The sequence below is a fragment of the Pelodiscus sinensis genome, chromosome Z, assembly GCF_052426305.1.
Source record: "Pelodiscus sinensis isolate ZL-2025 chromosome Z, ASM5242630v1, whole genome shotgun sequence".
Classification (NCBI taxonomy): domain Eukaryota; kingdom Metazoa; phylum Chordata; order Testudines; family Trionychidae; genus Pelodiscus; species Pelodiscus sinensis.
Window position 1 is genome coordinate 30,247,037 of NC_143085.1, and position 20,909 is coordinate 30,267,945.

The following is a 20,909-nucleotide window of genomic DNA, read 5'->3' on the forward strand; positions in this document are numbered from 1 at the left end:
TGGTATAGGGAAAAAGTGCACAAAAGACCAACTTTCACAAGAAGAGACCAGATTCTATGGTCTGTGATGCATTTTTAATGGCTGAAAATTTGGTGGAGCCATATTGATAAGTCTCATAGGAAACATTTGCTGTGGAAGTGGTGGAAGCCTAGTGCTGGTAACATGTAAAACTGAACTGAACAAAACTCTATAAAATATACTGGAGTAGACTACAGGGGACCTAATATCTCTTTTTTTAAAAACCTCTACTTTCTAATCTCTAAACCTCTAATCCATGAATGTAAAGTGTTCTATAATATAAGAATTTCACTTTAATGTACAGTTACTCATCTGTATCGGGCAAAAATGTAAATATTTTTTAATAAAACCTTTCATTTCCCTCACAATGTGCAATTCAAAAATATTCTCCACTTGAGGCCCCAAGATATCACATTGCTCCCCGTGGTCCCTGATATGTGCGCAAGAACCTGGATCTTGTGTAATAAATTAGACCTTAAAGCTTAGAAAAGATATGCAGGGCAAATTCTCTGCTAGAGTAAATTGGTGCAGCTCTTTTGACTTAGAGCTGTGTCACTTTACACCAGCAATTAATTTAGACCATTATATGGTTTTGCTTTTTTCTCCCTTCACTAACACTGGCTATGATTTGGTAGGCTTAACCACAGAGAATAGAATAGGCCACCTGCTAAACTGATGTGTCTATACCACAAAACCCAGCAGTGGAATTAACACTGATTTGTCCTCTTATTGGCAGTTCCAGCAGAGATGGATGAACTAAATAGGCAAAGGAAACACAACTTTCATATCCCAAGAGGTAGACCCTCCTGGTTGGGAGGCAAGCATAGGGGAACCTGGCCATACTGTCTTTGCTCCATTGATAGAGGGCCTCCATGACTAGCTTTATGTTTCTCTTATTGAAGTCAGTGGTAAAATTCTCACTGGGAGCTAAGCCCTTTTGAAAATTCCATCTTAGGGTTCCAAGCCTGTATGTTGCTGAGTACTCTCAATTACTGTTGCTTCAAGGGAACACCTTGCAAGGTTGAGCCCCAAATTCACATAAAAATGGAAATTCTTCCACTCTTTGAACAGTTATGCAGAGCAGCTTAATAAATATCCAAGTTGTTAAAGCTCTTGGTTTTGTTTAAGTGTGATGTTAGTAAATATGAAATATTTTTAAATATTTCATTGTGCAAGCTGATGACTGTACACAGCAGGAAAGAGATTTTGCCTTTATTTACATTGCACAGTTGGCATAGTGCTCATATTGTTGTCCTACTTTCCTCTAATACATCAATGATTAGTCCTTGCCAAGAGACCAAAACTGATGAACCAATAGTTTGAGCCAAAATGGCAAATCACTTGTATGAGAATCCTTCACAAAATCCACTGGCAGGGAAGGAGTTCATAGCAATCACTAAATGGGTACTTGGAGGATTTCTTTGCAATTTGGATGAATAAGAAAAGCAACCTGTGTAGAAGTCTGTAGCCTGGTGCATTCAAATATTGACTTCTAGCAAAGCAATGTTGGCTCTCAGCTACACCCACAGGCAACATTTGGCTTTTCTGTGCAAGTTCCCTTGAGCAGGAAGTTCGGTGCATTATAAAGGGCACCTTCCTTTCCTTCCCTTTTGTGATGGGTTGAAACTGAACCCAAGCCATAACTTTTAGGCAACAAGGATCCCTTTCTTTTGTCTTAATCGGTAGAGTTTACAAATCCACAGATATTTGCTTTATATCTTTGGGTATCCTCATCCACCTCTAGAATCCTGCAAATCTGCAGTTATCCACTTGATAACCATGCATGTCCTCATCTGCAGATGTCAGTGTGGATATCTGCAGCTCATTTTTGCAGATACAGATGCAATGCTGGGCAAAGTGATCAGGATAAACTGGCCAAAAGACAAATGTTTGCAGCACCCTGATAGAAGAGATCTGAAGAGGTCCCAAGGTCTGTCCTGGCTATACAAGCAGCTTACATTTTTTTATTCCTCTATTTTCAGTTTTTTAAAGTTCACCATACATTATTTTTGTCTTGACCATTATACATACAAGACTGGTTAGAAATTTTAATTGTTCGCACCATATCCCAAAATGTTTAAATTTGGATTGTAGTCAACTGCTGCTTTTTCATCATGCTTGGGAGACATGCTGAAAAGGGCAATTGACACTGTGTGTCAACATGCTGAAGTATTTCCAGTCCTTGCAAGTCTTTGGCTCGCAGACATTGCTGCTAATACAATGATGTGCTAAGGCAGATGCTCTGAAATAGTGTCCTTTGGATGGGTTACAGCTTCAGTGATCATTTCTGGCCACCTTTAGGGGCTTTCTCAGTGAAAATGAAAGCTCTCCTGGCTTATTTTGAAAAGAGAAAGGGAAAAGCCAGTATGTTGGCTGACATCCTCTCTCAAATTATTTTTCAAACTAATTTTGTGCTGGTGCCAGATTGACAATGCTGGAAACTTAATTCCTCTGTTTTTTCTACCAAACAGGGATGTCCTGGGTGGTAACAGAGCAAGCCTCCTTCACATGATCCAGCTGATGTGACAGAACTCTGACAGGGAGGGGCCACCTCCATGAAGGAGAGTGTAGTTCAACATCTCATTTTTATAATCTGTGCCAAATGTGGTTTAAGCACCTGCGAAAAGCTATCTGTCTACTGGGAACTGCACTGCACACGCCAACTAATTTCCCATAATCTAGAGCCATCACATGATAACATCAGTCACTACCTATCAATGGCCAGATTTCTATAGCATCTGGGGACCTCAGCCAGAAACAGAGTTTGTTGTGTAGCTATTATACAAACAACTATAACAGATAGTCCTCACTCTCAGAAAACTGACAACTTAGGTTTATAAATAAAGCCAATAAAGCTGTGTATTCCATTCTAAACCTCCTGAGCCATCTAACTCATTATTCTCAGTATCATGTTCCCACGGACAGTTTTTCAGGTAATAGCAAAATAGTGTAGTATTAATTGATGGATTTAACAAAAGGAAGTTTTAAAAGCTTTCATTGTGCTTGATATGTTCCTTTTTTAGGCCTGCCATTCTGAAGAGTGCTGAAAACTTCACAGTGCTAATCAAGAACAATATCCACTTCCCAAAATTTAATCACACCGCGTAAGTGCAAACATTCATCCATCTCCTTTTAAAGAATGGTCCTACTCCAAAACCAGATGTTTAACTAAAGCACCTTCTTAACTCACTAAGTCTGCAACCTCTCTGTGTACTTAGGGCTGTATCTGCTATGCAGAGTGACAAAAATCAGTTTTAATTGCTCTTTGTAACTCTTAACCTTGCAGGAACCAATAGGATAGCAATGTGGACTCTCTACCTTCCCATGCATTGGCAACAAAATTTACTTACTAAGTTCTATTTGGCTACACCTGGGTAAAACCACTGAAGGCACAGGTTAACTTAAGTGTCACAGAGGGCAGAATTTTAAAGGAATTGGGTTGTATAGATGTCACTGAGGGAATAATTCAATCTATAAAGCCTTTGTTACTGGCAATGATGCCAAGGGCTAAAAGACCCAACTTGACTTTTAGACCGCAAGCTGAATTAGCGGAGCTGATAGTTACAAAGTCTCTTTCCCTCTAGTATTCTACTAGTAAACTGAATATGTTTGATACTGGTTCAGGGAAAGCAATGAGCAGGGAGCCCTTCAATGACATCTGTAGATGCTTTGTCACAGCAGAGCTCACATTTATGTTTTCAGATAATTTGTGGTTGTTCTTTACAGAAGAAATTTTTCACCAAAACTGAATATTTCATGCACATTCAACAAGATAACTGCACCAGACTGCCCAATTTTTCAGCTGGGAGATATTCTCCAAGCAACAGGAGAAAATTTTTCAGAGATGGCAATTCAGGTCTGTGGCATGACTTCTGTTTCCTGTCAGTACTAGCATACCTCTGTAGTATTTCTCTTTCATTTCCCTTGTTAAACACTGTCCAGTTTTAAGGGCTGATCCTGGGAAAGGCAGGGCACCCTCCACACCACAGAATTTAATGAGCATTGAGGATGCTTTACATTTTCCAGGATTGGCCACATACTTATTTACTCCTTTTTGGACATGGTTGTCGTAATTAGTTACACAGTCTTCTCGGGTCAGTTAACATGTACTTTTCCTCTCCCTAGGATTCGTTAATGGGCACTCAAAGCCATGCATGCCAGGCAGCTAAAAGGTGGCACATTTTTGAAGTACTTATACACAAACACTAGAAGTCTAAATAATAAGATGGGTGAACTAGAGTGCCTTGTATTAAAGGAGGATATTGATATAATAGGGATCACAGAAACTTGGTGGAATGAGGACAATGAATGGGTCAGAGTCATGCCAGGGTACAAAATATATAGGAAGGACAGAACAGGTTGTGCTTGGGTGAGAGTAGCACTATATGTGAAAGAAAATGTAGAATCAAATGAAGTAAGTCTTAAATGAGCCTAAATGTTCTATAGAATCTCTATGGATAGTAATACCTTGCTCTAATAATAAGAATATAGCAGTAGGGATATATTATTGAGCACCTGACCAAGATAGTGCTAGTGACTATAAAATGCTAAGAGAAGTTAGAGAAGCTATAAAAATAAAAAACTCAATAATAGTGTGGGGAGGGGGATGATTTCAACTATCCCCATGTTGACTGGGTACACATCACCTCGGGTACACATCATCTCGGGACACCTCGTATGCAGAGAAAGTTGACACCTTAAATGATTGCTTCTTGGACCACCTGGTTCTGGAACACCCAAGGGGAGAAGTAATTCTTCATTTAGTCCTCAATGAAGCACAGGATCTTTTCCTTGGGATTGGGGTTGGGAATGCACTGGCTGCCAGCCCCACCCCACGCACTATAGAATAGACGACTAACCGATAAGAATTCATGAGGTTATTTGACTATTCAATAAACCAATATTTATCCCTAATAAGGAAAGGAGTTTGAAGAACAGCTAGCCAAAATATCAGAAAGTTATAACAAAATGTTTTTTAAGAACATAAGAAACAGGAAGCCTGCTAAACAGCCAGTGAGGCCATTGAACGATCAAAATGCTAAAGAAGCACTAAAGGACCATAAGGACATTGCAGAGAAGCTAAATGAATTATTTGCTTTGGTCTTACCAGCTGAGGATGTTAGGGGGATTCCCAAACCTGAGCCCTTTTTTTTAGGTGACAAATCTGAGGATTTGTCCCAAATTGAGGTGTCATTAGAGGAGGTTTTGGAACAAACTGATAAACTTAAGAGTAACAAGTCACCAGGATTATCCTCTTGTGTACCTAATGATTGGAAGAGAGCTAAAGTGACTCCAATATTTAAAAAGGGCTCTAGAGGTAATCCTGGCAATTACAGACCAGTAAGTCTAACGTCAGTACCAGGCAAATTAGTTGAAACTATAGTAAAGAATAGAATTGTCAGATGCACAGATGAACACCCTGGGTGCATCTAGACTGGCAAGACTGCACAAAAGCAGCCACTTTTGCACAAAAACTTGCCAGCTGTCTACACTGGCCACTTGAATTTGCGCAAGAGCACTGACTTTTTAATGTCTTTTAATGATTTTTAAAGCACTTTTTGCGAAAAAGCATCCATGCCAATCTAGATGTGCTTTTGCAGAAATACTTTTAACGGGAAAACTTTTCCATTAAAAGTATTTCCACAAAATCATGCCACTCTAGACGCAGCCAATGTGTTGGGGAAAAGTCAACATGGTTTCCATAAAGAGTAATCATGCCTTACTAATCTGCTAGAGTTCTTTGAGGGAGGTCAACAAACATGTGGACAAGGGGGATCTAGTGGCTATAGTCTACTTAGATTTCCAGAAAGCCTTTGACAAGGACCCTCCCCAAAGGCTCTTAAATAAAGTAAGTTGTCATGGGATAAGAGGGAAGGTCCTTTCATAGATTGATAACTAGTTAAAAGACAGGAAATAAAAAGTGGGAATAAATGGTCAGTTTTCAGAATGGAGAGAGATAACTCGTGGTATCCTCCAAAGGTCTACACTGGGACCAATCCTATTTAACCTATTTATAAATGGTCTGGAGAAAGGGGTAAATAGTGAGGTGGCAAAATTTGCATATGGTACTAAACTGTTCAAGATAGTTAAGAACAAAGCAGACTGGTAAGAGCTTCAAAAGGATCTCACAAAACTAGGTGATTGGGCAACAAAAAGACAAATGAATGTTAATGTTGACAAAAGCAAAGTAATGCACATTGGAAAAAATAATCCCAACTATACTTACAAAATGATGGAAACTAATTTAGCTAAAGCGGCGAGGAGTCCTGTGGCACCTTATAGACTAACCGAAGTGTTGGAGCATAAGCTTTCATGGGCAAAGACCCACTTCATCAGATGCATGTAGTGGAAATTTCCAGAAGCAGGTATAAATATGCAGGCCAGAATCAGGCTAGAGATGACGAGGTGGATCCAATCAAGGAGGATGAGGCCCTCTTCTAGTAGCTGATCTGGAGGTGTGAATAGCAAGAGAGGAGAAGCTGCTTTTGTAGTTAGCAAGCCATTCACAGTCTTTGTTTAATCCTGAGTTGATTGTGTCAGACTTGAAAATGAACTGTAGCTTAGTAGTTTATATAGTTAATTTAGCTATATAACCAATCAAGAGAGATCTTGGAGTCATTGTGGATAGTTCTCTGAAAACATCCACTCAGTGTGCAACAGCAGTCAAAAAAGCAAACCGAATATTAGAAATCGTTAAAACAGAGATTGAGAATAAGACAGAAAATATCATATTGCCTCTATTGCCACGGTATGCTCACATCTTGAATACAGCATACCACCTGATCTGAAAAAAGATATATTGACATTGGAAAAAGGTCCAAAAAAATACAACAAAATGATTAGGGATTTGGAATGGGTACATAAAGGGCTCTGCCCTTCTTCTGAGTACCCCTGTGGCCGAGGGGAGACTTGTAGACTCTGCCCAGCTGTCTGTGCGAGACGAAGTGTCTGGTATGTGGCCTGGGACCAGGCCTCTTCTTACCCTGTGTTGTGGCTGCTGGGGGATAGAGAGTACCCAGGCCCACCCACTCCTCTGGGTCCCGTCCCAGGGACCCGGTAAGTAGCAGTTACCTGCTGCATATCAAAGAAGTCTGTTGCTGTCACATTCCCTGGGCCACTTCCTCAGGAAGCTGCTCAGTCCAGCCTTTTCTCTCAGGCTTTGTGGTCAGGTTCATTCTGGACTCTGTCCAAGGTTCTGCAAGATGATGTCATTGGCTTACAGGCTAGTCTTCAGCCTGTGGAACTGGTTCTGACCAGGTCTGAAGTCCAGCTTCCACTCAGAGTTGTCCGGAGTGCTGCTGTTCTCCCAATCAGCCCATAGGCCCGCCTGGGTTGAGCTCCAGCTTGGAACTGCCAGGCCCTGGCCCAGCAGCTTCTTTTATATTGGCCTGCTGTGTCCTAATTGGCCACTGCAGAGGCCACTATTCTATCCTGCTTAGACAACCCTTCTTCTGCGCCTGTTGCTGGGGCAGCGTGCAGCAAGGTTTCCAGCTTCTGTCGGGGCCTGGTCCACTCCATCACAGGAATGAAGACTGATTTTAAAGTTTTAAAGAAATTTTAATTTTAAAGAAATTAAAAAGACTGAGACTTTTCAGTCTTAGAAAAGGGGAGATTAAGAAGAGATATGATAGAGGTCTATAAAATCATGACAGATATGGTGAAAGTGAAAAAGGAGTACTTATCTATTTTTTTAAAGGGGTACTTTATAAAAAAAGGTTGAGAAACACTGACCTAACTCTTTTTACCCAGGGGATTAGGTTGGGTTAATTATGTCTCTCATGGGTATGGGTTTTTCATACACCTGGGAGACGTAACTATGATGATGTAACTTTTTGGTGTAGACCAGCTCTGAGGTGTTCCTACACTGTAATCAGAGTTTTGACTAAACAACATGCAGACAGAGCTCTGCTAGCTTTGCTCCACCTAGCTCAGATAACAGTAACAGTGAAGTCGTGCCAGCACAGGCTTAGCCACTCAAACACATACCCAGGTTCCCATTGTGTAGCTCGAGCTGCTGCAGCTTCATTGCTGTAGTTAGTCAAACTAACTAGATTGTGCATATGCACCAACTCCGTGGGTGCTCCAAGGCTGGAACAATCACAGAAAAAAAATTAGTGGGTGCTTAGTACCCACCAGCAGTTAGTTCTCTCCTCTCCTCCTGTCATTGCCTCCCATCCACTGATGACCCTGCTGATCAATTCCTCCCCTCCCTCCTAGTGCTTCCCACCTGCTATGATCAGCTGTTCTGCAGCATGCAGGAGAGAGTGAGAAGAGTGGGGAGAGGGTACATTCAGTAGAGCGGATGGAATTGGGTGGAAAGAGGCAGGACAAGGGTACTGCAGGGGCAAGAAGAGGCGAGGGTTAAGGAAGGGGGTGCATAGAAGCAACACCTAAGGCAGAGGGTGGTGTTGAGAGCAGTTATGTAACAAAAATGTCATTTTTTAAGTTACACTTTCACAATAGATTACACTACAGTGCTTGTATGAGATGAATTGAAAAATGGTATATCTTTTATCACTTTCAAGTGCAAATATTTGTAATCAAATCTAATAATATAAAAAGAACACTGTACACTTTGTATTCTGTGTTGTAAATGGAAATCAATATATTTGAATATGCAGAAAAACAACCAAAATATTTAATGCATTTAAATTGGTATTTTATTGTTTAACAGTGTAATTAAAACTGTAATTAATTGTGACTAATTTAAAAAAAAATAATTAACTGTGATTAATCAACAATGCTAATAATTACTTATGTGTGAAATGGAGACACAGATATGAAGTGACTTGCTCAGAGCCAGAAATTGAACCTAGTTCTGCTGAGGTCTCTGTAGGCAATACCATCTAAGTTGCAACATTCAGCTCTGGATCCTAGATTTCCTGCAAAATTAATGGGAGTTTGTGTCTGAGATATTAGTTTGAGATCGTTTATTTAATTGAATGAAATGGCAACAGAAAATGACAAATTTGGAATTTTTGTTGTTAGGATGGAAAACTGGCCAAAAAATAAGAGATGCCTTCAGTATTTGAAAGAATTTTAGCTTCTAACTAGTTTGATCTGTGTGTAATGCTAACAAGTGGAACCGAAACTAGAACCTCTGGAGCTTAGTGCATAAGCCTCTACAGCTTGAACTAAAAACCAGCTGGGTATCAGCTAAGGCTATAGAGCACACTCACTCTTTCTCTCTGGCAACGTCTAGACTGCAGGCTTCTTTCAGAAGAAGCTTTTCCGGAAGAGAGCTTCCAAAAAAACTTCTTCCAAAAGAGAGCATGCACGCTGCCAAAGTGCATCGAAAAAGCGATCTGCTTTTTTGAAAGATAGTGTCCAGACTGAATGGACACTCTCTCGCATGTAAGCTGTGTTTATATGGACAGAGTGGCCACCAGGGCACCTGTGCTTTTTCCTCTTTCCTCTTCTTTTGAAAGAACTCCCTCCCTCTTCCCAGTCCACATGCACCTTTTTCTGAAATAGCTCTTTTGGAAAAAGGCTTCTGCCTCATAGAAAGAGGTTTACCAACATTGGAAAAACCCCTCTGTTCTTTCTATTTTTTTCAAAAGAACATGATTGCAGTATAGATATAAGTGAAGGTTTTTTTGGGGGGGAAAACAGCTGTTTTTCAAATAAAACTCTGTAGTGTAGATATAGCTTCTATAAGTGGTCTAAGTGCCACTGAGCCTCACCCAGTAGGTCTGTGGGTTACATATGCAGTTAATTAAGTCACTTAAAAAGTCTTTGCTAGAGGTAAGAATATACCTTAAATATTAGTGTATTTATGATATGATTTTGCCATTGGGCCACCCTCAAATCTCCATTGACTTCAATGGGAATTAGGTGCATAGAGCAATTTCAGAACCAAGCCCTGCACAGCCTTTTTTCCTGCTCTTGATCTCATTTAAAGTGTGTTTTCCCTTTCTCTGTCCAGGGTGGAATCATGGGCATTGAGATTAACTGGGATTGTAACCTGGACAAATGGTTCCACCGCTGCAGTCCAAAATACAGTTTTCGTCGTCTTGATGACAAAACAACAACTGAACACCCTGGTTACAACTTCAGGTAGACGATATTTTTAAAATAATACATAGCAAAGTGTATTATCTGTATTGCTTGAGTGAATAAGAACATAAGAACGGCCATATTGGGTCAGACCAAAGATCTATCTTGCCCAGTATCCTGTCTGCCAACAATGGCCAATGCCAGATGCCCCAGAGGGAAGGATCACAAAAGGTAATCCTCATGTGATCCCTCCCCTATCACCCATTTACAGACAAACTTTACAGACTGATATGTATGTGGAGATGGGATCAAATGGGTGGAAACCAAGGGGGTTGTGGCTAGAGCGCTGGAGCCTTGGCTATTATTCTTGACTAGGCTGCAAAATTTCCATTGTGATCTTTCTTTTTTTATAATAGCTGCTGTTGTACAGATGAGCCTTACTTGCATGCACAATTTCTGTGGTTGCCTGTGCATTATCAGTTAGATTCGTAGTGCCCTGTGTGGATACAAAATTTGTATCTGCATCTGTATCCACAAAAAATGTGCTGTGGATATGCACATTGACATCCACAGATGTAGGTGCCCACAGATATAAAACAGATATCCTAAAATTTGCAGGGCTCTCAATATAAAATTTGTATCTGCATCCAATATCCATAAAAATGAGCTGCGGATATCTGTTGATTTGCAAGGCTCTATAGATTTATCACACACGCAAACAACCATTTATGCATGAAACTGGTCATTTGTGCTTGCATCTTCCAAGGCTGTGTGCACAATTCTAGTGAATTAAGGTCCCAATCCTGCAAGCTGTTCCATGAAATGGATCATTTAGAACTCCATTGAGTATGGAACACAAGTCTTCCTTTCTGAAACAACGCTTGTGATTGCGAACCTAGCTGTGCCAATGATGTTCTGAGCCTGACCCCTCAAATCCTCTCATACATTTTTTATTACGATGTGCATTTGAGTGGAGTTACCGTTGTGCTTAGGAGCCCCCAGCCATGGACCAGGCCCCCACTTTACAAAAACACAACAAAAGGAACCTACAGTCTAAGACCAATGGCAACAAATGGGTATTGAGAGACAGATGGCGTATCACAAGGAAACAATGAGACAGTACTGGTCAGCATGGTGGGCAAGTGGTTTCAGTGTGATGGAATGCTAAAATGTTCCTATAAAATTCAATCACTTGGTGATACGGTGTGTAACATACCGTACCTGAGCTAGTAGTAGCCATACCTGGCAGTGCATTAAAATATCTTACAGAGAACATCTCTTGTGCATCCTGTCCATGATGGGAATGCTCTGGTAGTCCAGCTGTGGTACAGAGTACCAGCTTTGCAACCTACCGTGTGCAAGGAAGAAATGACATGACTAAATGACTCCAACTCCCTAAGTGTTGTAAAGATTTTTATGGGCATCATACAAGGGTTTTGAAAAGAGGACAGCCAGTTTGCTTTGTGAATGTTTATGTTTGTTATAAAATGAATGGGCAGTGTCAGAGCACCTAGGCAGGAGGTCACTCTGTAACTAACATTATTTGTATGCCTTTGGTCACAGATCTGTAGGAAGCTCGTTTTACTACAGTTCAGCACAGCTAGCTCTTTGCAAGGAAAGCCCATTCCTGGCATTGTGGAAGTGTGACCAGTCAGAGCCTGAGAAACAACCCCCAGCCCTATGAACACTGACTCCTGTGAACCCTGGCATGTCTGCTTGGGGAAGTTTACACATTGCCAGCTCATGCAATGTCATTGATAGTGTTAGTGTTGTTCACCAGTTGCTGTCAAGAGCATAGAAAACTGCCCACCCAAAGGAACAAAAGCAAAGCAAGGAGACCATTTGTGTGCAGCAGTTTAAGATCAAAGTTGTGTAATTTGTTTGTTTGTTAGTTTTAAAGCAGGGAAGTGAAGAGTAATAGGCAGTGAGTTGATGGATCTATAGATTCTAATGGAAAAATGGTCTGACAAGTCTGATGAGGCTAATTAAAACAAAAAGGAAAAGAAAACTTGCCAAAAAATCCACAGTTATTTTGGAATATGCTGTTTTTCCCCAAGCACATTTACTGTTTTAAGTGAAAAAGCTCCATTGTTCTTAGAATAACTCTGCACAGAGTAAATTTTTTCCTCTTGAGTATTCAAAGATGATAAGGTAATTGCAGAGAAACTAAAATAATTCTTTGCATCAGTCTTACTGGTTGAAGATGTTAGGGACATTTCCAAACCTGAGCTATTCTTTTGCAGTGGCAAATCTGAGGAATTGTCTCAGATTGAGGTGTCATTAGAGGAGGGTTTGGAACAAATGGATAAACTTAACAGTAACAAGTCACTAGGATCAGATGGCATTCACCCCAGAGTTCTAAAAGAACTCAAATGTGATATTGCAGAACTATTAACTGTGGTTTGTAACTTATCCTTTAGAAGATAGCTAACGTGATGCCAATATTTAAAAAGGGCTCTATAGGTGATCCCTGAAATTACAGACCAGTAGTCTAACATCAGTACCGGGCAAATTAGTTAAAACTATAGTAAAGAATAGAATTGTCAGATGCATAGATGAACACAATGTGTTGGGGAAAAGTCAACATGGTTTCCGTAAAGAGTAATCATGCCTTACTAATCTGCTAGAGTTCTTTGAGGGAGGTCAACAAACATGTGGACAAGGGGGATCTAGTGGATATAGTCTACTTAGATTTCCAGAAAGCCTTTGACAAGGACCCTCCCCAAAGGCTCTTAAATAAAGTAAGTTGTCATGGGATAAGAGGGAAGGTCCTTTCATGGATTGATAACTAGTTAAAAGACAGGAAATAAAAAGTGGGAATAAATGGTCAGTTTTCAGAATGGAGAGAGATAACTCGTGGTATCCTCCAAAGGTCTACACTGGGACCAATCCTATTTAACTTATTTATAAATGGTCTGGAGAGAGGGGTAAATAGTGAGGTGGCAAAATTTGCATATGGTACTAAACTGTTCAAGATAGTTAAGAACAAAGCAGACTGGTAAGAGCTTCAAAAGGATCTCACAAAACTAGGTGATTGGGCAACAAAAAGGCAAATGAATGTTAATGTTGACAAAAGCAAAGTAATGCACGTTGGAAAAAATAATCCCAAGTATACATATAAAATGGTGGGATCTAATTGAGCTATAACCATTCAAGAGAGAGAGCTTGGTGTGATTATGGCTATTTCTCTGAAAACATCCAGTCAGTGTGCTGCAGAAGTCAAAGAAAATGGAATGTTAGGAATCATTAAAAAAGAGATAGAGAATAAGAGAGAGAATATCTTATTGCCTCTACATAAATCCATGATAAACCAACATCTTGAACACTGCGTACCAAAGTGGTCACCTCATCTCAAAAAAGATATATTGGTAGTGGAAAAGTTCCATAAAAATGCAACAAAAATGATTAGGGATTTGGAATGGGTGTTATATGAAGAGAAATTAGAAAGACTGAGACTTTTCAGCTTAGAAAAGAGGAGACTCATGGGGGATACAACAGAGGTCTATAAAATCATGGCAGACATGGAGAAAGTGAAAAAGGAAAAGTCATTTACTTGTTCCCATAAGAACTAGGGGTCATCAAATGAAATTAACAGATAGAAAGTTTAAAACAAGCAAAATGAAGTTATTTTTCACACAGTGCATAGTGAGCCTGTGGAACTCCTTGCCAAAGGATGTTATAAAGACCAGGACTGTAACAGAGTTCAAAAGAGAATTATATAAATTCATGGAAGTTAGGTCCATCAATGCTTATTTGCCAGGTTGGGTAGGAATGCTGTCCTTGGCCTGTGTTTGTCAGGGTCTAGAAATGGATGACAGGAGAGGAATCACTTGATGCCTGTTCTGTTCACTCCTTCTGGGGCAATTGGCACTGGCCACTGTTGGAAAACAGGATACTGGGTTAGATGGACCTTTGGTCTGACACAGTATGGCCGTTCTTATGTTTTTATGATGGGGCTAAATTCTGCTCTCACTTACACTGTTGTAAACTAGGAATAATTCCACTGAGTTCACTAAAACTCCTCTAATTTGCACTGGTATAATAAGATAGACCAGTGTCTGCCCTATAGACCTCTCATTCCTGTACATGTCAGGAGAGCTTTTCAGTAGAGATCTTGCAAAACTATTGTTCGTGTGAGTCAGATTTACTTATATAATGTAGCTGTGATGACTTCAAAATGAGTATTTGGGCGAATAAGGATTGCATGGTTGTGCCATACCCTCAACAAATTCAAACTAATTTTACATGTGATGGAATGTCAAATGGTAAAGTGCAAAATAAAAGGTATTAAATAACTTGTGAATTCTTGAATAGGTCTGGGGAGCAATAGGTCCTTCTATGATGTCCAGGGAACCTTTGTCACAGTAGATTGAGGCTGCATAAGGATAATCATAGGGGGAATGTGTTTCAGGGACCTTTTTATCATCTGAGTGATGATAAAGTTCTGGAAGGTAAGTTGTTCCAGGCCCTGACCATGCAGATTGCTCTGCGCAGGTGAATCAGTGCCTGCATAGAGCTACATTCATGAGTTTAAAAGGGAATTTTTCCATAGACTTAAATAGTATCAAGATTAGTCACCAAATGTGAAGAACTATTTGAGATACAATGGGCCACAGCCCTGCTGGTCATGAATGACATTTTTATATATCAGATCAGAGTACAAAACTTTTGCAAGGAAGAAAGTTTCTCTGACATTGTAAGCAAATGTAAAATGTCCTCTCCTCCAGAGGAAAGAAAAGCTATGGGGAGGGGAGATACTATCTCATCCTGAATACACTGGTAAAACCTCAAAATAGAATGTTACAGAGCAGCAGGCATCAACGGCAGCTCAGCCAAACGCTGGCCAGCAGAACATGCCTCAGTTAGAGATCGCAGAACCGTTGAACACAAGATAAAAGAGTGTTTCATGTCTGTGCAGTCAGGGAAAGCAGAACTCATTACATTGTATATCGATGAGTGAGTCACTGCCTTCAGAACAGAACTCAGCAAAGGGGAAGTTAATGAGCACAAGACATGGAATGCAGATTAAAAGCACTTCAGAGTTCTGCAGAACAGATATAGGAGGAGGCTGTGCTACAGCAGGTGGGAGTCAGCAAAAGCTGTCTGGTGGGTGATCTGCAGGTATCAAGGGATTGACAGACACTGCCTGCCTTGGACTGCTTTAGGAAACATTGCCTTTTTGGGTCCTACGTCAAAGGGGACCGTAGGAAGTGGGCAGGGTGGCACTCAGCAGGAAACTCTCTGCACCTTGCAGGAGCAGTCCCAGCAATTCCTGTAAGTCCTGACATTTCTAATGAGAACCTGCTGTGCTGGATAAATTGCTTCTTGAAGAGCAGTGTTTGAATGCTCAGACATGTTGGACCAAACCCATTGGTCCTGCCTCTGTTTTTGTTCAGGCCATAAATTCCGCCCCACAGCCATTTGCCTGTATAAGGACTGTGTAAAAACAGCCTTGTGGTCAGTTGCCTCCCTCTGAGGGAAGACCCATGGGAGGGGCTAGGGGAAGAAATTTGCAGGGGATTCCTCCAGTGACCAGACTGCAGGGCCCACACATCAGTTCCAGGACATTACCAGGAGGCCAGGAGCATCGAAGTGAAGACCCTCTGCCTCTGCGTCCCCTTCATTCTCCCGCATTCCACTTCTCTGCCCCTGGGGCTCCACTGGAGCCATTCTCACAAGGCTTCCTAAGCCAACAGCTGCCCTTGAGTCCTGCTTTTCGAGGGGGCCCCCCACATAAAGTAGGAAGCCGACCTCACAGGAAGGGTGAGGCTGGGGCTGTACCACTTCTCCCGCAGAAACTCCTCCTGCCTCAGATGTTTGTTCTACTTGCTTGGATCCATTACATCTAGGGTGAAGGGGAAACACTGCTGCACAATCATCCTGCTCTGCCCTTGGCGGCATAGTTACTGCAGTGCAGCATGAGCCACGGAGGGGCCCTGCTTGGCACAGAGTCTCCTGATTGGGTACGTGCTAGGAATGGAGGGAAGCAAACTGCAGAGTGCAGCTGCTACTCGACGTCAGCCCCCTGGATTTGGTGACAAATACAGTCAGAGCCCCAGCTCAGCAGCATACCCACAGAGGTGCTTCAATGAGACAGGGCAAATGGAAACCTCACCTCTGCTCCCTGTTTTTTGCCATCCATTTTAGGTTCTAACAAGTGTGTGTCTTCTTAGATAGAGGAACTGGAGGTAGAATATGACCCATGGAGAGCAGTTCCAAACTGGATTGTCAGGTCATTCAGTGGTTCTGGCGGATGTGGCTCCAGCTACTGATGAGGGTAAAGATTCATTGAAACCCAGGAAGAGAGAATAGAGAGTAATCAGAGAGCAGAGGGCTGAGCTGGTGGCATGTCCAATTGAACACAAGCTGTTTTTACCAGAGATTTTGGTTTGCTTGGGAGACTAACCACTAAATAAAATTGGCATTGGCAGTGACAGTGCGACATTGAATTATTTTCTCTCCATAGAGCCAACATCTGTTTACCACACTGAAAAAAATCTCATGTGATGATTCCAAGAGAAATGGTACGAATGTTGGTATTGGAGTTCAGATCTGAATGGCATTGAACATTTCTCAATATATCTGTCAGGCTACATCTACCCTGCAGGAATTTGTCAGCAGAGGCAATGGAAATGAAGCACTCATTAGCATTTCTTGCACTCTCATTTGCATAGTCTCTTCTGATCCCTTTTGTTCCACAGACAAGCAGGCAAGGGAAGTGTCCGGGAGAGGGGCCTGAAGCAGCCTGGCCTTCCATGGGGGCCACACACACACACCTGCACCTGGCAGCGCTGTCTTCAAGAGCAGGTGGTTCCTCAAGCATACAGGCATGTCTGTGTGCTGTGTGCGGCACTTCTCGGAGTGCTTGGGGTCATGCATGCACCTTTGTGCCCCACCCTGCTTCCAGCGGTGTCTGGTGGTGCGAGGGCATCACCACAGGGGTCAGACATGTGTGGGGTCTCCACACAGCCTGTGAGCAGGAGCCTGTGGGTGCTCCGGGGCTAGCTCCTGAGGCAGTGTGGTGCACACTGCCACTGTGCGTGCTTGCATGTGCATGGAGTATAGAACACTGCCCAGGCCAAGTGACTGGTCGCTCTTCATCCCTTCTGCACCCGCCTCCCCCGGCCTCTGTGTGTGTGTAAAACTGACAGCACTCACCTGATGATCCCTCCCTGGCGTCAGAGGATGTCTGGGAGATGTCCAGGCCTGGGGTGCTGACTCCAGGGTGGGGGCGACAATACTGGCCGTGTCCTCCTCCTCCTGCAGCTGCTGTTTGTCCTCTTCCTCATCCTCTTCCTCCTCCTCATCAAAGAACTCTGGACGGGTGATCAAGGGCATCTCAAGTCCTGAGTCCACCATTATGGGTGGGGAAAGGGCTTCACCACCTCCCAGGATTCTGTACAGCTCCTCGTAATATGGGCACAAGTATGCTCCTGCCCCGGAGCGAGAGCTGTGGAATTCCATGGCCCTGGCATATCCTTGGCACAGCTCCTTGACTTTGCTCCTGACTTGGTCCAAGGGTGGTGTTCCCTCTCGGCTAGAGCCTCCACCATCCAGCCATAAATGTCAGCATTCCGCCTCCCGGTGTGGGGATCCTGCAGAGTGGTCTCTTGCCTGCACAGCTCTGGGAGGGACAGAATCTCTGCCCCAGACCAGGAGGGAGCACGGCATTTGCTGCCCCTGGCTGGGTCCTGGGAGCCTGTGAGGGCCAGGGGATCTCGGGGGGCTTGTTGCTCGGCCATACCTCCGAGTTGTGTGCCAGGGATAGCAGCGTGGTCAGGGTGATGGTCCACAGCTGGCTTTCTGCCACAAGGCTTGTCCTGGGTGCCTGCAGCCAGAGCTGGCCTTAGGCCGATTCGACCAATTCGACCAATTGAATCGGGCCCCGCGCCTAAGGGAGCCCCTCACCCTTGAACGCGGAAGTGCCGGCCGGCATTACAATTCAGGGCCAGGGGCCCTGCTCCACCATTATGTGGAGCTGGGTCTCTCCCCCTGGCTCTGCCTGGAGCGGGCCCTGGCTCCCCCTGCCGGCCCCCCCCATGCGTCCTCCCACCCCCAACCCCGGACCGTCCTGTGCGTGGCTCTGTGTAGGTCCCCTTCACCGCCTGCTGCAGCCTATGTACGGTGTTGCAGGTGGGCGAGGCACAGGCGTGATGTCACTTCACGCCCGGGATTTTAAAACTGCTCAGAGGCATACCGAATGGCTGCCTCCGGATTCGAACTGTGGGGCCTGAGCGCAGACTCCGGCCCCACAATGTGGAAGGCAGAAGGTAGGGAAGGGGCTTGTGCAGCGGGGAAGGGGCTAGGGAAGAGGCTTGGAGGGGCTTGTGTAGTGGGGAAGGGGCTGGGGAAGCGGCTTGGGGGGCTTGTGCAGTGGCGGAGGCAGAGGGATGGGGAAGGGGCTTGTGCAGCAGGGGAGGAGCTCAGGAAGGGGTTTGTGGGGAGGGGAAGGGGGGTAAGGGGCCTTGTGCAGCAGGGGAGGGAGAGGGGAAGGAGAAGGGGCTTGTGGGGTGGGGAAGGGGAAGAAATGAGAAGGCACCAAGAGACAAATGCCAGGGGGCCAAGTGCAGACAATGAGGGAAAGGACAGGAGGGGAGGTGTCCGTGGGAAGGGGGACAGGGTGATGCTGGGAGAGGAGAGGAGAGAAGAGGGGAAGGGCATTGGGGGCTAGAGGGAGAGGGGAAGATGCTGGGAGAAGGCTTGAAAGAAGGGGTGGGCATGAGGAAGGTGGGAGGGCACAAATCATGTGTGAAGGCGCAGAGGGGCAGGAGGAGAACGGGGCAGAGGGTGGTGAGGGGGTGGGCCTTAGGGAAAAAGAGGGCAAAGGGGGCAGGGGCAGTGAGGGAAGGAGGAGGCACCAGGAGGGTGCAGGGCTAAGGGAAGGTGCAGGTGCCAGGGGATTCTGGGGTGAAGCAGAAGGGCAGACACCTGCAGGGGAGGGACAAGCACCAGAGGAGAGAGGCAGGGCAGGTGTGTAGACGGAAGTGTTGGAAGAGGGAATGAGGAGGGGTAGCTCACTTGATCAGAGTGGGGCTATTGGAGGAGTGGGCACAGGGGGGAGAGAAGGGCTGGTGGAGGGGGGCAGGGTGCAGGAAGGCTGAGGGCAGTGAGAAGGGCAGGAGTCAGGATAGTAGAAGAGGGTGAGTAGTTGGGGGGGCAGCAGACACCAGGGGAGATGATGGAGCAAGGGGAGGAGACATGGCAGCAGAGAGAAAAGGTAAAGGTTTAAAAATATTTATTAATAACTTGGTATGCTGCCCATGGCCAGTTTGTTTGTGCCCCGTGGTGCAGTTTGGGTTTATGTGGGGAGCAACACGTGGCTGGCGAGTGGGAGCCAAAACAAAAAAGTAGTCAGTGTAATGATCTTCTGTTGATATGTGTTTTAGTAGTTAAATTCTTGGAAGCCTAATCCGAACTAGCTAGTTCGTGCTGCGTGTAGCCACGCGGCACGGGGTCCGAACTAGCCGGCATTTAAAAATGGCGCCGGCCGGCTTTCTGCAAATGAAGCCCGGGAAATTCAAATCCCGGGCTTCATTTGCAACTCCGTATGACTACATTACCCCCCCCCCCAGTTCGAACTAGGGGGGTAGTGTAGACGTACCCTTAGATACTTGAAAGCTGCCTTCATGTCCCTTTTCGGTCTTCTCTTTTCCAAGGTAAACAAGGCCAATTTCTTCAGCCTTGCCTCATATCTCATGTTCTCTAGTCCTTTCATCATTTGTGTTGATTTTCTCTGGACTTTCTCCAGTTTCTCCATGTTTCCTGAAATGTGGCGCCCAGAACTGGACATGATACTCCAGCTGGGGCCTAATGTAGATGGCTCATTCCCTGCCTAGGGGACGTGAGACTGGGCAGGTTAATTTCCAGTCCTCCTGTTTATTCTTTTCCTAAGGCAGGAGGGCATGGTAGTTCTGATGGGGGCTCTGCAGGAAGGCAGCCTGCACTGCCCCCTGCTTGAAACTTTGTGCAGGTGTTAAACAACTGTCCAGCCCACCGTAGAGGTGACTACATTTCAGTGTGCCTGAAGCAACACTGCACCAGCAATGGACAGGAGAATGGCTCCCGGGCATGGCTTGCTCATGACTGCTTCAGTCCCATTGATGGGCCTCAGCCTCTTTCCTTCCACTCCCCTGCTTTGCAATGGGGCTGTAGACTCTGGGGGAGAGGGGTGGAGGCAGGCAAAGGTGTCTCCCTGCAGCAGATGTAGACACGTCTCTGTATTAATCATTCTCTCATTGAAGTTTTTAGCTTTGTAGTGAGTCCTTTTACATGGAAACTGTATTACGTCTTGGTAGAATAGTCCCTAGGACAAGTGAGGCAGAGACTGTCCCTGTGGGGTGAATGAGGTGGGAATGTATAGGGTGGAAGGTGAGCACCTCTGGGCAGTTGCAAAGGTTGGAGAGGGGATGGAAGCCAGATCCAAGATCAATGAGCCCTGGGAAGTGGGCCCATTGAAAAGAGACAGGACCTGAGGATGCCTTGGGAGTCAGCAGCAAGGGCCTGCTTTGGGAAGCCCCCTCTTTGGAGGTGAATGTGGCAGCATTGAGACACCACCCAAAAGCAGGTGCCACAGACACTAACTGCAGATTCATGGGACAGCTCTCACAGATCTTGCACATGCATAAGAGGATAGATCTGCAGGGGGGGGGCAGTGGCGTAGTGAGGGGGCCAAAGGTGTCAGTTGCCCTTGGGAGAAAAATAATGTAAAATTTAGTTAAAAATAGATGTCACACGTTTTTTAAACTATATCTCCTGCCTTTTGTCTATTTTTGTCTCTTTAGGCCCCCAGTTAAAATTTTCAAAAGCACTTGAGTGACTAAAGTCATTTTTGAAAATTGGACTTGGAAATCTAAGCTCAGATTTTCAAAGGTAATTAAGCTCCTAAAGAGACAGTT

The 20,909-nt window shown here is 44.2% G+C and overlaps 1 protein-coding gene across 3 annotated transcripts in view; it reads left to right on the forward strand.

The window, feature by feature from the left end:
* P2RX7 (purinergic receptor P2X 7) overlaps positions 1–20,909 on the forward strand; it is a 44,027-nt gene that overhangs the window by 12,303 nt on the left and 10,815 nt on the right. For 2 of the 3 annotated variants that reach the window (XM_006135168.5, XM_006135169.5), the window contains exons 6-8: positions 3,042–3,122; positions 3,745–3,874; positions 9,944–10,074. In XM_006135168.5, the coding sequence (XP_006135230.1) occupies positions 3,042–3,122; positions 3,745–3,874; positions 9,944–10,074 (342 nt within the window). The remainder of the gene's footprint in view (positions 1–3,041; positions 3,123–3,744; positions 3,875–9,943; positions 10,075–20,909) is intronic. The other variant, XM_075898602.2, reaches the window with a different exon arrangement.